General features: G+C 38.9%; 1 protein-coding gene across 1 annotated transcript; it reads left to right on the forward strand.

The window, feature by feature from the left end:
- The first annotated feature begins 5,023 nt into the window (after positions 1-5,023).
- LOC135477664 (neurotrypsin-like) lies at positions 5,024-13,026 on the forward strand. The gene is made up of 3 exons (XM_064757846.1): positions 5,024-5,676; positions 10,011-10,310; positions 10,855-13,026. Exons 2-3 carry the CDS (start codon positions 10,058-10,060, stop codon positions 11,178-11,180), a joined length of 579 nt encoding a protein of 192 aa, XP_064613916.1. The 5' UTR covers positions 5,024-5,676; positions 10,011-10,057; the 3' UTR covers positions 11,181-13,026.
- The last annotated feature ends 3,187 nt before the right edge of the window (positions 13,027-16,213 follow it).

A 16,213-nucleotide genomic window follows, 5' to 3' on the forward strand; every position in this document is an offset into this window, starting at 1 on the left:
GAGATGAAAGGTTAAACCCCATTTGTCACGTCGTAAATGGAGTTTGTGTACAGTACCTTATTTTAGTTTAAAATATGGGAATATTTCAATGCTTTTTATGCGGCATAAAATAATTACTCTCGTTTCTTTATTTTTATCGAAATTTTAAATTTATGCTAATTATATATATGTTTATGGTAAAGCATATATGCTGAGTGAGAAAATGGTGGTTGTCAGAAGTAATTCATTGTGTTCGAACTTGTGAACAGACGTAGTTTATTTATAGCTGACCCTAAAACTTGCTTTAAAATACATATATTATTATAGCCTATAGAATGGATATTCGTCATATTGTATGGTGTTTTACAAACCAACTTGTGTCTGTTGCTGATAAAGTTATCAAGATTTAACGCATCTGTAAGGGTTATATTACAGTTTACTAAAACAAACTGAAATTAAATGCGCTTTATATAATACAAACTAAATCAAAGTTATATAAGATGGATTTTAAGTAACACATTTAATTTGTAAATTAAATTACGTAACTATATATGGTTATATAACAAAAACTAAATCAAAGTTATATTAGATAGATTTTAACTAACACATTTAATTTGTAAATTAATTTAATTTGTAAATTAAATGTACGTAACTATACATGGTTAAGGTATAATTTAGTTTTGTTTTCTTGAGCTGTGTTTATGTTGATGTTGTTACAAGTTACTGTGTGTCGCACTGTCATTCAGACAAAGTTTTGACCTAAAAATTTTGTCAAAAATCCCATACTCGCTAATCAAATCAATTTTTCTATGTTTACCAAGAATAGCTCAAGTTATTTGCCATTCAGTGAATATCCGACTCGGACTTCTACTATTTATAGTGTTATAATGATGATATTGTTTGAAAGAAGTTATTATCCGACACAGTTTATATATTTTAGAAACATTATTACAGATTTTGCACGCTAACACATTCGCAAACGAGGCTGGTATTTTGTTGTAAGAAAATTATTTCAACTATTTTAAAATAATTTTAAGAAATTGATTGGATTGATGATCGATTTCTTTACCAAACTCCTTCAGTTTAGCCTCTTTAATTTAGAACTTGTATATGTGCAGATTTCGTTTTCGTTATTAATTTACCCATATGTTTCTTTGTTTTCCTTTTATATACGCCAGAATTAACGTATTGTTCACAGAGAGCCGCCCAAATATGTTACTGTCGAAGATCTTCCAGTATCAAACAAAATGTCCGCATTTTTCGCACCCAACATCTTTCGTCATCTGAACGCTGTTGTTGTTGCAGAGAGTGCAGTTGGCTCACTTTATCTAAACTGGCTTGACGTATATATGTACTAATTTCGTACAAGCTAGTACCTGCGATTACTTTTCTAATGGAATCCTGTGAGTTTCTTTGGAGATAGTTTTGTAACATTTACCTTCAAACTCAACCCTAAATGCTATAATGGACTGTCACGGTGAGTTCAAGTCCAGCTTATGCTAGCCATCCTTTCTTGTCATATTTGAGATGGGCTTCTGGCAACCTGCTGATTGTCGTTGTTTCCCCCGAGTTCTGTCCTGCTTCCCCCAACCATAACGCTAGCCGTCGTCTTATAAGTAAGAAATCTTGAGTACGGCGTAAAACATTAGTCAAGTAAGTAAATGCTAATGGAAATATGCCACGTACTTGTGGACATAAAATATGTTTTCTGCCCAATCGTGTAAATAAGTATACACCATTTGTTTTCCAAAGTCAGTTTCTGGAGGACAAAGGGCCTGAATCACAAAATGTTTCTACTATAGCTGTGGGAAAATAATTCTATATTTCTTGACCTGTTCATTGATTGGAAACTTGTTCTCCATGCCTAACGCGAACCTTATAAAGTGTGGCAGGTTTCTAAAACATTCCTATGAATGCCCTGATTATTATTATCAAATTTATTAGTTTGGCAGAATTAATGCTTCATTTTGTTGATATCGATTGCACTGGTTTCTTGATTCTTATTTTGTTTTTTTAATATGTTATAATTTTATATTCTAATCTTGCAATATATAATTAATGATGGGAATCAGTTTTTTTGTTATTCAAAATTAAATTAATTCACTGTGTAATTTGACAAAGTTAATTTAATTAAATATACTTTGTAATTCGCTTAGTAAATTGCTTCCTTGTATTTAGTCTACCCGTAAACAGCATTATTGTGTGGTTTCCTTCTGGTCAACCCAGTCCAAAAAGTTGCAGATTTGTCGATTGAAACGGTAATTCGAGTCTTCAGTGGTGAGTTGGCATACATTCTTCTTTCTTTGCATAATGTCAGATTGATCTCTACTGAGTGACGTCATGCATATTAACCCGCCCTTCAAGTGACATGTTGCAGAGATATGGAAAGATTTATGAGCTTACGTGGTATACATGAGAACTGACTTGTGCCGTTTGCCACTACCATGCTTTATCTGTTCTCACAGTCTTCATCTGCGACAAGGAGTAGTAAGCCTTCGGGGTTTACCGCTGACGGTGAACAAAACCTGTGACGAAGGATATATATATCTATTTAGCAGGGGATAAGTGATTTAGATGGCTGCCTTTCATGCAATTCGCTACGAAATGCACACAAGGCGCGGGTTCAAATCCTGTCTTGGGTAGGGAATGAGTATAGATTTCCTACCTGTCAATGTCAGCATGTATAAGTCACAGGTGGGGAAGTTCATCAATAACTTGCCTAAAGTGAGTTATTGATGAACCCGCCACTCATAAAACTGAGGTCCATCCTATCAGTGAAAAACTCTTATGGCGTTAAACATCAGTCAGTTAAATGATTGAATTTATCTGGCAACAAAGCAAGGATCTCGTGATTTAAAGGAATGTTTCCTTTCACTAATATATTTAGGCTGCCCTGAGGCGAATTTGTCCATGTACTGAACACCGAAATGCACGAATTGGGGTGTTAAAGGTAAAAAAAATATGCCTAAACTACATCATGTGACGTTTGAAAAATGTAGGGCAAACTTTGTGGACATTAATTTACCGATCACCTGTCTCACCCTGTTCCAGAGGCTCTCTTTCTCAAGTTCGTCTACTCTAAATTACATTTTGTGAAACTTTTTTACAGACGCCCATGCTATAGCAAATGCGATTAAAAAAGTGGTCTAAAAATTTTGACAAATCACGTGATACAGTAGGACAGACGGGCTATTTTTTACCTTTATAGCAATAATAGAGTTCGAACTTGAAACTCGCGTATTGAAAAACCTCCCTCCAAACGTTGAATTGTCGGTATGGTAAATATAATGTTGGCTTAGATGATGTTTTGGCTCTTGTTATACTAATTTTATGGTTGTTGTATAATTAATGTTACTAAAATATACATGACATTGATTTTTACATAACTAACACCGATTTGTTAAGATTATGTTTGAAAATAAAATCATGAAAAAAATTCATTAAAAGCAAGTAAGTTGGTGTTTTGTCTGCTAAATGACATCTTGGTATTTTTCTTGCTAGATGACATCATGTAGCACCCTGATGGGATGGCGCATTTAGTTTTAATGTCTAACAGTGTATTTACATGATTGCATTATTGGCCCTGACTCAGACGGTTCAACCTCTGGCCAGCTGTGAATGTACAACCCTTCCACTAATGAGTTCGAGGTCGTGTGATCGAATCCATCTCCGACTACTTTTGCTGCTGCTTTTAGTCATGATTCCGACTTACTCCACCCAATTAAGTTGACCGCTGGCGAGTATGGCGTTAAAACTTGCAAATAGCGATAAAAGCCACAAAAGTTCCAGATACGACATACTGTAATTCTTCAATTTTCCTAGGACATGTCAGCGTTGAAAACTAATAATGTCATTTCTGTTTCATTTTTTTTCTCTCGAATATTAACGATATGAATAGGTGTTGTTAATTAGACTAACAATATGAGAAAAGAGAAATCGTGTATTTATGTTACATGCATATTGGCTAAACCAGATGACCTCAAAAATTCGCAGAATTAGGTAGACACGAACAGAACCTTCAGGATATTTGAGATATTGCTGCTGATAGGCCCCCTAGTTTAAGCGTAAAATTTAAGAAGGCTTCCTATTTTTATTTTCATTGGGCCCATCGTAAACATTTGAGTCATCTTGGAGACATGAATGTCACGGAAAATAGCGAAAATTGCCGATGTGTTTTCTCCCGAAATTCAGCGGTTTCGCAGTTTCCCTGGTGCCTCATCCAGAATTTGAAATCTGTAATCAATTATAAACAATTCATTGCAAGCAAGGCTTCTCTCTGGCGACTCCGAGCTTCCTGTCGTACAAGGTTGACGAGTTGTACAATAGACATCTATATACATAATACATGACATGGTATGTCATCAACAGCAGACTTCAATATCACGGATAAAACCGAGAACTCCCGAGTTGGAGTACTGCGGAGAACAGCTGTATATGATTATGTATACAAAGTTGGAGGTATTTACCGCTTAGAAAGTACAGACACTTCTCAGGGAAAAGACGGTTGACATATGTTTTAACTTTTCTTTCCCTCCACGAGATCTTTGAATGTTTCCATATGTGACAAGGATCATGAATGTGTCTCCATCGTTTGAGGCTCTGGACGAGTAGGTTTAAGCGTATTAATGATGCTCTTTGAACAGCAAAATATTGCAATTATCGTACGATGAACAACTATTGTTAGGTAGCAAAGTATTCATTAAAATCAGCGTTATTTGTACCTATTAATGAGCAATTGAAAACTGTCTGATAAATATCGATAATTTCTTGTTAGGGCGAAATTTGTTGCGTTCTTTTGTAGGCGCATGCTGTTTTAAAATACGGGCAACATAATTTAAGGTTGTTGCCTTTTAGTTATTTAAAATACTGTAACTAAATTTAAAATATAAATACGTGTACCGATTGGGTTTGTAGTGATAAACCCTAGAGGTTTGTATATGATGAAGCCGGTTTATATGATTTTATATAAAACCATCTCAACCCTCCATATCAAAGTCACCACATGAGGAAAAACTTTAAACTGTCACCGTTGTTTTCAAAATGGCGCTGTGAATTTCCTCGGCTAAATGCTGTTCCATTGAGAAGACGAAAATGCAAAGTGACACGAGAAGAGTGTGACGTAATTTGTCCTCAGTCCAACTGTACAATGATGCTGCTTGCTTCCCGCGGTAGGCTGCTGGCTTCATGTTTGTTTCTTATTGTATCTTCTCCGACTTGGGCAAACCCGTCTTTGCAAGGAGCCAGAAGTGTCCCACAGACGCTTGATATTCTCATCAATGGAGACCATGACGATATGGACACGGACAAAGTCCAAAAGGAGAAAAACTTAGCGCGAGCCAGGGGACAAGTTTGTGATTTTCATTTCACCGTGGCTACGGAAAATGTCGAGCGTTTGTGCACGGACCCGAAGTTGATTAACCGCGTTGAAGAATTAGAGGTGAAACTCGAGCATCTCCGACCGGAGGCACGATCGTCACCTTCGGTAAAACCCGTGGTAGCAGGAAATACCTCTGCCGAAGTCAGTGCGCTGAAAGAGCGCATGGCGAAATTGGAGACGGAGTTGCGAGAGCTTCAAAAGCGAGCTTTAGATTCAGTGGCAGCTTTAGAGGAAAAAGAGTTTACAAACGTTCCCAATGCGACAGAAGATGAACTCGAAGTTTTGTCGGCAAAGCTACCAAGAGGAATACAATTGAGCAAGTATAACATACTAACGCATGCTGCCATGCAGATTTTTTATGTGATATATGGAAAAGACGGATCTGCACGGAGGACCTCATAAAACTGTTTTATCAGAAAAGTTAGCATAGATTACATATAATTCATTAGTTTTTTGTTTGTCTGTTTTTTTTTTTACTTGACAAAATTTACAGTGAGAAAATGGAGCAGTCCAATATTTACGAGCAAATGTATACTTCCGTCTTGTTTCACCTTACCTAACCGTTAAATTCCATTCGTCTTTCCAATAGTGAATGGACTTTCGAAAAACACCTGTTAGGATTAAGTTTAGTAAGCGCAGAATCCCTAACAAGAGATAGGTCACCTTATTTATCTAAAATATAAATTTGCAATTTATCATTTGTTCTCAAAACGAAATTTCATTGGCTGACTATATTATTGATGCAGCATGTGAAAGACATGTCTGATATATATTCACGTCAGATTATTATGGTATGATGAAATCGGTGGTTAAGGTTTTAAAGGATGCATTGGTGTACATCAGTGCACACCATGGAGGAGCTTTGTATTCATTCAGAGGTCGCATGGTATTTCAGTGGCGGCAGCACTTTGGCGGCATGAGATCGCCCTGCTGCAAGGAGATAACTTGAGTACGGAGCAAAACTCCTACTGGTACATGAATGGTTTGTCTGTGTTCATTGGTATGTCTTGTAGCCAATGGTTGGTATATATATGAATGTATGTTGTGAACGATGACTGGTATATGAAAGTTTTGTTGGCGGTGATTTGTGTATAGATATATAAATCTATTAATGTTTCAGTTGTGGTATGTGAATATTTGTTTTTTGGCAGATGATTTGGTCTAATTTGGGGCCGTTCATTGGTCTATGAGTGGCTGGTGTGTGGTCGAAGATTGGTATATAAATGTCTATTTTGTGGCCTTTGCTTAGTATATGAATGTCTCAGTGATTTGTGGCCGAAAATCAGTATATGTATGTCTGATTTGTTGCCGTTTATTAGCATATCGGTGACTGGTGCATGATCGAAGATTGGTATATAAATGTCCCTTTTTATGACCGCTGATTGGTATATGAATGTCCTGTTTGTGGCCGAAGATAGGTGTATGAATGTCCTGTTTGTGGCCGAAGATTGGTAAATGAATGCCCTGTTTGTGGCCCAAGATTGGTATATGAATGTTTAGTTTGTGGCCGAAGATAGGTGTATGAATGTCCTTTTTGTGGCCGAAGATTGGTATATGAATGTCTAGTTTGTGGCTGCAGACTGGAATATGTGTGTCTGTTTTGTGGTCAAAGATTCATATGAATGTATGTTTTGTGGTCGTTGATTGGTATATAAATGTCTAGTTTGAAAATGCAGATTGGCATGTGAACGTGTAGTTTGAGAATGCTGATTGGATTATGAATGTCTGATTTGTGGCCGTTTATTGGTATATCAGTGGTTGGTGAAAAGATTGGTATATAAATGTCTATTTTGTGGCCGTTGATTGGTATATGAATGTCGGATTTGTGACCGTTGCATAGTGTCTGAATATCTTGTTTGTGGCCGGTAATTGGTATATAAATGCCTGATTTGTGCTCGAAGATTGGTATAGGAATGTCTGGCTTTTGGCCGAAGATTGGAATATGAATGTCTATTTTGTGGCCAGAAGTTGGAATATGAATGTTTGTTTTGTGGCCGTTTATTGGTATACGAATGTCTAGTTTCAGAATGCTGATTAGAATATGAATGTCCAGTTTGAGAGTGCTGATTGGAATATGAATGTCTATTTTGTGGCCAAAAGTTGGAATATAAATGTCTGTTTTGTGGCCGTTTATTGGTATACGAATGTCTAGTTTTAGAATGCTGATTGGAGTATGAATGTCCAGTTTGAGAATGCTGATTGGAATATGAATGTGTATTTTGTGGTCGATGATTTTTGTATAAATATAACACTTTTTTTTAACTTGTTTTGTTGTTTTTAATAAGTCTGTTCTATGGCTAATGATTGGTATGTGAATGTCAGGTATATATGTATGTGAATATCTGTTTTATGGATGTAGCTTGGAATATGAATGTATGTCTTATGGGCGTTGATTCGTATATAAGTACCTTTTGTGGCGGTTGAATATACGGCATCGTGTATGTTATACGACCTCCACGTGCAAAATTTTACCAAAACTGTGAGTCATTAATTGTCATATTAAGCATCTAAAGCATCTAATGTCGCAGCACTAAATAGCGTGTAGATACACACGAGGATACAGGGTAACACTTTATATGATCACAACAATGAGTTTTGGTTAAACTGGATGTAAAAATGACCTTCGTCTCAATTTCTTGCTTTTATGTCCTAGCTTAGTTCAAGGGCCAGTTGTTCCAAAGTGTATTAAAGTTAATCTTAATACCAGTCACATCCTAATACAAAGTTATCATTAGCACTTCAGTCTTGATTAAAGCGACTACTGGGCTTAAGTTCTAATACACTTTTGGACAACTCATCCCAGCTAATCGCGCCATACACTAGTATGGTAAACGCACGGATCGTCAGGTAACCAGCGCAGTCATCAAATAGCACCGTTACAGTGTTGCGCAACCCCAGTCCTTTACAGGCTTAACCTAATAACACAGTTGAGAAGAGATTTACAGGTAGCTGTAACCAAGGTAACTGATCAATATATCCGAGAAAGCTCGTGTGTTATCTTAGTTAGTCAGGAATGAGTCATATAAACAATCACACGTTATCAAACAGCTGTGGCGAAATGAGAAACCAAGCATCGATTGATAGATGACGTGTTTTAATTACATCCCCATCGAGTGTTTGCACGCACCAAGACAAGTTTTTCTCAAGTCAGCCTCGTATTTCTTCTGATCTCGTCACATGTTCTTCGACAGGATGTTTGATGGTAAAACGTTGCGATGGGAGGGGAAACTACCTTACCATGCACCCCAACTGCCCACACTATTACCATGGTTACAAACGTTTGTAGACCTTGTACACATTTCGATGTCAGTTTACATTAAGGTCGATTCTTTTTAACAAGCCCCAGCATGCATTTCATTTTTGCGTGCCATCGTTTTTTATATACCTGCATGGGCCTGCGGAATAAGGTTGGTTTTAACTACTCCTTGTAATATTCTTGAATAGGGAGTAAAACACCAATCAAATAAGTAAATGAGTAATAATTATACCTTTTAGTCGAAAGTTATACGCAGACCTTACGCAGACCTTACGCAGACCAAATGTCCCAAAGGTTTATAAGATTGATAAATACGTAACATCAGTATAAATGAACGGTAACTGTTTAAAGATATACATGTAACACGTACATGTCGTTGGCATACTCTCTAAGAGTAACTGTGTACACAAGATGTGTACCAAAGGCACACATTGATTGTAACAAATTTGAAGAGAAACGTTAATGTGTACCATGTATAAATCATCGCTATGTATCTACCCATTCAATGTGTACCAAATTGTGTACCTCTGATACACATCTTGGTCGAGTAGTTCTTCTGCAGGGCCTCGCCATCTTTTGAAGGCTGAAACGTCCGTCACGTCAACGTTATGCCTCCCATCGCACTGTAAATCAATAACTGATGCTAACGAATTATGCTTAAATAAAGCACTGACATGATTGGCCCTAAAACTAGTGTTTCATTAACGGGTTCAACTCCCAATCATCTCACACATAGGGCGACAAGACTGGCACTGACGTACGCTCTCTTTAATGCAACGCAATAGTGTCCGTTGTCGGTATATATGACTGCATGGGAGTCTAGCGTCTTTGAAATTGTGTTTCAGTGATAGTAGTGTCTGGTGTCATTACCTGTGACTGGATGGTGTGCTAAGTCTGATGTTCATGGCATGGTGCCCCAGTGATGCAGCATGATTTGGCAGCGGTTTTAAATCAGGGGCTTTATGGGGAAGGCCGGTGGTTTACCCCGGGAACTCCTCCGTCCATATTTAAAAACCGCTAACATATACATTTGATTTATTCATCTGAATGAGGTTGTACGCTGTGCTCAAGAATATTTCACTTAGTACGACGGCGGCGAGCATTATGGTTGGAGGAAACCGGGCAGTGTCCGGGGGAAACTCGCGATCATTCGCAGGCTGCTGGCAGACCTTCCCACGTTCGGCCGGAAAGGAAGGCAGCATGTGCTGGGCTTGAACTCACAGCGACCGCATTGGTGAAAGACTCCTAGGTGATTCCGGCGCACAGGGGTGCTAACCACCAACATATACCTTGAACATCAACAAAATACACGCAAATCTGTCTACAATGGCGAGACTCTTTATTGCTGAGTAGAATCCCTGGGTTTAACTGTTTTCGAATTTCCTGTTGTCCTTGCAGCCGGTGTTCGCCTGAGCCACGGATCATACGGGCGGGTGGAGGTGTTGATGAATGGGGTGTGGGGTACCGTGTGTGACGACGACTGGGACCTGCGTCACGCTAACGTCGTGTGTCGCGAGCTGGGTTACAGTGGTGCCAGGAGGGCCACGAAAAAGGGCCACTTCGGACGAGGACAAGGCCCCGTGTGGTTGGATGACGTCAGATGTACCGGCGCGGAAAGCAGCCTGTTCAGCTGTGGTCGAGCGTCCAGTCAGGTCAATGATTGTGGCCATAATGAGGACGCCGGTGCCGTCTGCACAGGTATACTCTCATAATTACAGGTGATAATTAGGGTATACCAGAGATTTTGGTAAAAAAAAATCTATCAGCACATGCCAACTCGACTTTGTGCTATTATTTTAGAAACGTCCAAATAAATACCTTTCACAAAATAACAACCACGTCTCTGCACGTGTTACCGTTCAAAGCTCAGTATATGATATTTGGATGGCTGATATTTACTGAAAGGCTATATTTTGAGCCCCCATGATCTTATTAGTGGATATGGATATTTTTTGCCAAAACTTTTAAATAGGCCATGCAAGGCGAGAGTCCACAGAAAAACGGAAATGAGCAAATAGTGTATCTACTGTGTTTTTTTTCCATAATGGGGATGTTTCCTACATATGTTTGATGTTTCCCGTCGTCGTATTAGTGAAATATTCTTAAGTAAGGCGTAAAACCCCCAATCCAATAAATCCATACATAAATAGTTCGTGTTCAAGACACGAGATTTAACCTCCACTTCTTATCAAGTTAATTTACTAGGTTAGCAATGAATTAAAAATAAACTCATTGACTGCAGGTTTGCCGATTCGGCTGACGAACACGTACTCAGGTCGCCTGGAGGTGTACCGAGGCGGGAAGTGGGGGACCGTGTGCGAGGAACGCTGGGATATTCTGGAAGCCCGGGTGATCTGCCGACAAATGGGATACGCCTCAGCCATACGGGTGTTCAGGGCTCGGGACACCAGCCCCGGGGGAGGCCCTATCCACATGACACAGGTCAACTGTACCGGAAATGAGGCCGACTTCTTTAGCTGTCCCTTTAATGTCCCGGACAAGAGGACATGCACGCACGCCATGGACGTCGGCCTGGAATGTGGAACAGCGCATTGTTCTGATTGTTGATACCATATACATGTATATATGGAGAGCAAATTCGTTACAGATTCAAGAATGGAACACAGTGGTGCCTAACTTTGCCCACTTATTTGAAAAATATCAATAACCAAAAGATGCCCTATGGACTTCATATTATTCGTGAATATTTACAAATTAAATTCTATCATTTCGTTATCCCGAACGAGACGGTATCCACACAAGAAATGGAACTAGTTTCACAAAGCGATTTCGAGCTCTTAAACTCTTAAATATATGCATTAAATCAATAAAATTTTGACCGCTAATTCTTAGTTCGAGATTGTCCTGACGTTAGCTTTGGCAAAATTTTGTTCGACCTTGGATGGCCACAAACCAACATCAGAGCGCGCTCCATTTAAAAACCTGATGCAATTGGCGTGGCCGTTTGTCAAGGCCTTTGAGACAAAAATTAATTTCCTAGGTCGCATGGACCCGAGATTCCATAGTGATCCTCAAAGCGAATGGCTGTTCCGACAGTCTCGACAAACCTAACATCAGAGCAATCTCGGACTAGCTAATTATGTGTCCGGTGGTACAATTTCAGCCAAGTTTGAACTTGTAGCTTTTTGTTTTGCGTGAAGATCGAAGTTTTGGTCTTCAGCCCATAACGCCTGTGTGAGACAGACCCACGGACATGGACTTGGAATGTGGAACAAAATATTGTTCTAATTGCTGGTGGAAGTGGAATGTGGAACAAAGCATTGTTCTAATTGCTGGTGTAAGTGGAATGTGGAACAAAGCATTGTTCTAATTGCTGGTGTAAGTGAAATGTGGAACAATGCATTGTTTCGATTGCTGGTGAGAGTGGACTTGGAATGTGGAACAAAGCATTGTTCCTATTACTGGTGAAAGTGAACTTGGAATGTGGAACAAAGTAATGTTATGATTACTGATGAAAGTGGACTTGGAATGTGGAACAATGCATTGTTCCGATTACTGATGAAAGTCGACTTGGAATGTGGAACAATGCATTGTTCCGATTACTGGTGAAAGTCGACTTGGAATGTGGAACAATGCATTGTTCCGATTACTGGTGAAAGTCGACTTGGAATGTGGAACAAAGTAATGTTCCGATTACGATGAAAGTCGACTTGGAATGTGGAACGAAGCATTGTCCTATTACTGGTGAAAGTCGACTTGGAATGTGGAACAAGGCATTGTTGTGATTGCTGGTGAAAGTGGACTTGAAATGTTGTTATTCCAAGCTGGATATTGGATGCGCCATAAGTATATCATTCCAAAGGTTAGAACGGAGGGTTTTGGCCAAAAAAAAAAATCGATCAGCGCAAATCGGATTAAGTTTTGCTATTACTTTAAGATATCCCAAGGAATTATCTTCCACAAAATATCAGCCTCTTCAGTGCACGTGTTATCGTTGAAATCCGTTCATCAAGTTCCTAAAACTTAAAAAAGCGCGCCTCTTTGTATTTCTTCAAGGGTTAGAATCATTTTAACACAATAAATAGTAGAGATACCAACTGGTGTTTACTGAAGGGCAATAATGTGAGCTAATCTTGGTAAATGCAGAAAATTTTATTTGATTAGCGAATTTGTATTTTTTGCCATAAAATTTCGGTATAGCTTTTTTTAAACGTTGTTTGTATCGTCAAGATCAGATGAGTTCTTTATTCAGTTATGCGGCGTAGATTCCCAATGGTGCCTTGGAGGAATGTACATGTATATATTTGGTTGAGATCTTCGTGTAAATGACAGCGCGAAAGTATTGAAGGAAGTAGACAAATATACTGTATCCTTAGCCTCTGAAAGTAGCACTCCATGTAGTGTATTAATACATATACTGTTATCCTGGAATATATTCTGATTGTTAATATTATGAAGGTTTATCAGCTATTAAACGTCTATTCCTTAAACAGTTTTGGTGTTTTTAAACAAATTTTGTTTGGCTGTGGAATTAATTCTGATACATGTTCCCTTACAACCATGATGGACTTCCCAGTTCAGTAATCGCAAGACCAATTTTCTATTTAAAGTTTAATACAAACCATCAGAGAAGAAAGTATATAAAGTAAGAAATTAGCACAGATTTGGGTAAAGAGAAGAAGTCAGCCTTGTACGGGAATGCAGGAAAGACCCACGAAATACTGTTGGTCATTATCCAAATAGTACTCAGTTCTAGTTTACAAGTTGTCCTTATATCAAACACGTAACTCAGTTGAGCTTTTATTGCAACTATTCATTTACCCAACTTGGCGATTCTATTCAACACGATGAATATATTGCCCCTAGTACCCGTGTTAAACGGAATTTGACATAATACGAAGCAAGAACGGGAAAGATTTTGGAAAAAACTGTGGGAAAACGGATTCTGATTCTTTTTTGTATTTAGTAATATACCGCTGGCTATGATGTCACCCTCGCTCTCGATCGCGGACCCATGGCCATTGAGGTGTGAGGCACGCTTTTCCAGCAGCTTCGCAGAACAAGTCCCAGGATGGTATGCCCGGAGTAAATCTCCAGTTGCAAGTGGTCCTCACCAACATTTCAAATGTTACACACAAATGTTCACCTGGAGAGCAGTTGAGCTTAATTTGTACATTTTATTATTGGCGGAATATCCTAACAGCCAAGTAAACAGCTCTACCAGCGCTATTGATCTGCCGCCAAGGCTGTCTGGAAACATGGGGGTTTGAAAATTTCCTGATCGAGGCTGTGTCCGAGGAAACCAAGATAAACATGTTCCCAAGAGGGCAACAGCCCGCACGCTTGTTTTCAGAAGTTCCTTCCAAGACATTTGGATAATGGAATATAGGCCTTTTGTCTAATCTCCTTACAGATTTAGAACTACGCGCTTTTTGAATTTAAAATCAACTGAATTCTTGGCAATGTTTTTTGAAACCCATCCCAGATGTGAATCATATTATATATACGGGTGATCTATTTATTTGATGTGTTTACCACTTTATTTGATATGTGTATCACGTACCACAGAAACGTACCAAAGAACCGTTCACGTGTATATGACGGCGGAAAGATTGGTGCGAGTAGAGAAAACATAGCATCGCACCTCAACAGGTACCAGACAGGCCCCCAGACACAAAATATGATTTATTTACTTATTTGTTTGTTGTTTTACGCCAAACTCAAGACTATTTCACGTATAAGACGGCAACCAACTTTATGGTGGGAGGAAATCGTGCAGAGCCCTGGGGAATCCACGGCCATCCGCAGTTTGCTAACACACCTTCCGGCGCAAAATATGAATGAATCAGAGGGGTTAAATGAAATTCACCTGAAATTTGGGAAAAAATCGATAGTACAGATACAACCCCTCGTCATTTCCCTTAAAACCAAAACCTCCGTTTCAGAGTCGCTATTAAGTAGCCTTGCCAGCTTCTCGAACCACTCAGCCACCCAACACAAACCATTCTCTCTGGACAGTGCGTACCCCAAGGCTGATAAGATACAAATACACATACAGAAAAAGAATGAATAAATGAATGACTGATGGTCGTAGTCGTACTACACAACTTTTCAATCATATAACAACGAGGAGTCATTAGGTGTGTGTACATATACTGTGTCCATGATGCCGCCACTGAAGTATCATGCCGAAGACACCAAACATGACACCCCATCCAATCACAATGTACTGACACCGGGCCAACCAGTCTTGTTTACTTGCGCTTATCTCTCAGTGCTGAGCACCAAGCGAGGCAGCAACAAGCACCATTTTTAAAGTCCTTGGTATGACACAACCCGGGTCTCCCGGCTCCCAACTCTAACTATTAGTCCATCAAAGCGGTCAAAGAGAAAATGAAGACGGAGAGAACCTGATAAACTCCTTATGTACACTTTACTGATAAACCATCCCCGTCATTTCAAAATTTATTATACAATATCTTTCATTTGTTGTACAAAACTTTTGGTCTGCTTTCATCACCCAGATCAGTAATTACAATAGGGATATTTCCATCTGTACTCCCATCAAAATTTAAATCAAAAGTTTTCATGCATACTCCACATAAACTCTCCTCAAAATAATTAAAAATAAATTACAATAATTGAAACACTTTGGATACTTCAGAAAGAGTAAGACAGAGCAAGTAGAGTATTGTCGCCAAGCTTTACTGTTATCCAAATAACTTGCAATACTTTTGCATGCCTTGGTTTCATGGTAATCTTTACAACTGCAGTAAAAAACGTGTGCGTTCCAGCAAACAAGTTGAAGTAGACTAGAGTTCTTCATGAGCCAGACTGATTTATCTCTGGACAGACGTGTCACTCTTCCTCATAATAAAAGGCAAACGCAAACCTGTGAGAACTGTTCGTTACTTTAAACACCGAACCACACCAATAATGCCGATAGAGTCACTCTAAATTCTGCTCAACTCGTAACACTAAAAAAATATTTGGGGCATTCATGTTAGGATTAGTGTAACTGACGAACTGCTAGCTGACCAAGTCTGCGACGAGGGATACTTGGCAATTCAGTAGGCCGTTAACCACAACGACAACACCTATTCACTTGTGGGATATGAAGTGTACATTGGGCTACTTAACGTTTGAACCTTAATTCTTCTAATTTTTGGGACAGATATTAGTAGTGTTGAAAGTAGATTATTACATTTTTCACCAGCATTTTGGAAAAGTCAAGATACGAGTATATGTAGTTCATTAGATGGGCTAGCTATGTGAGGAAAAGAAACTCAACATTCCTGCTACAATTACATGTATATTGGCTAAATTCAGCAGACCAGGGGCCCCCAAAAATTAGAAGAAATAGGTTAAGTACATTTCATGAAACTGACCAAAACTCATGTGTGGATACTTATCCCAACCAGTTGCAGGAATCTTGAGGTATGGGAATCATGGTGAGTGAAAGCATCTTCCAATTTTTGGTTTAGAGATTGCAAACCAGTCTTAGCTGTCAGAATTAAAACATGAATCAGTTTTGATGTTTGGCTACTAGGGCATAGTTTCAGGACGTTCATCACAGGAAGAAATCATTAAGGAGGCACCACTTGAGAGAGGAACACCTGTCCATTGAAGACAAAACTGCT

Source organism: Liolophura sinensis, chromosome 11, assembly GCF_032854445.1.
Source record: "Liolophura sinensis isolate JHLJ2023 chromosome 11, CUHK_Ljap_v2, whole genome shotgun sequence".
Taxonomy (NCBI): Eukaryota; Metazoa; Mollusca; class Polyplacophora; order Chitonida; family Chitonidae; genus Liolophura; species Liolophura sinensis.

Bases quoted from the DNA above. Each gene is read 5' to 3' on its own strand.
- LOC135477664 (XM_064757846.1), top strand. From the start codon at position 10,058: ATGAATGGGGTGTGGGGTACCGTGTGTGACGACGACTGGGACCTGCGT. The intron at 10,311-10,854 runs GTATACTCTCAT...CATTGACTGCAG, and splicing joins CGCCGGTGCCGTCTGCACAG to GTTTGCCGATTCGGCTGACG.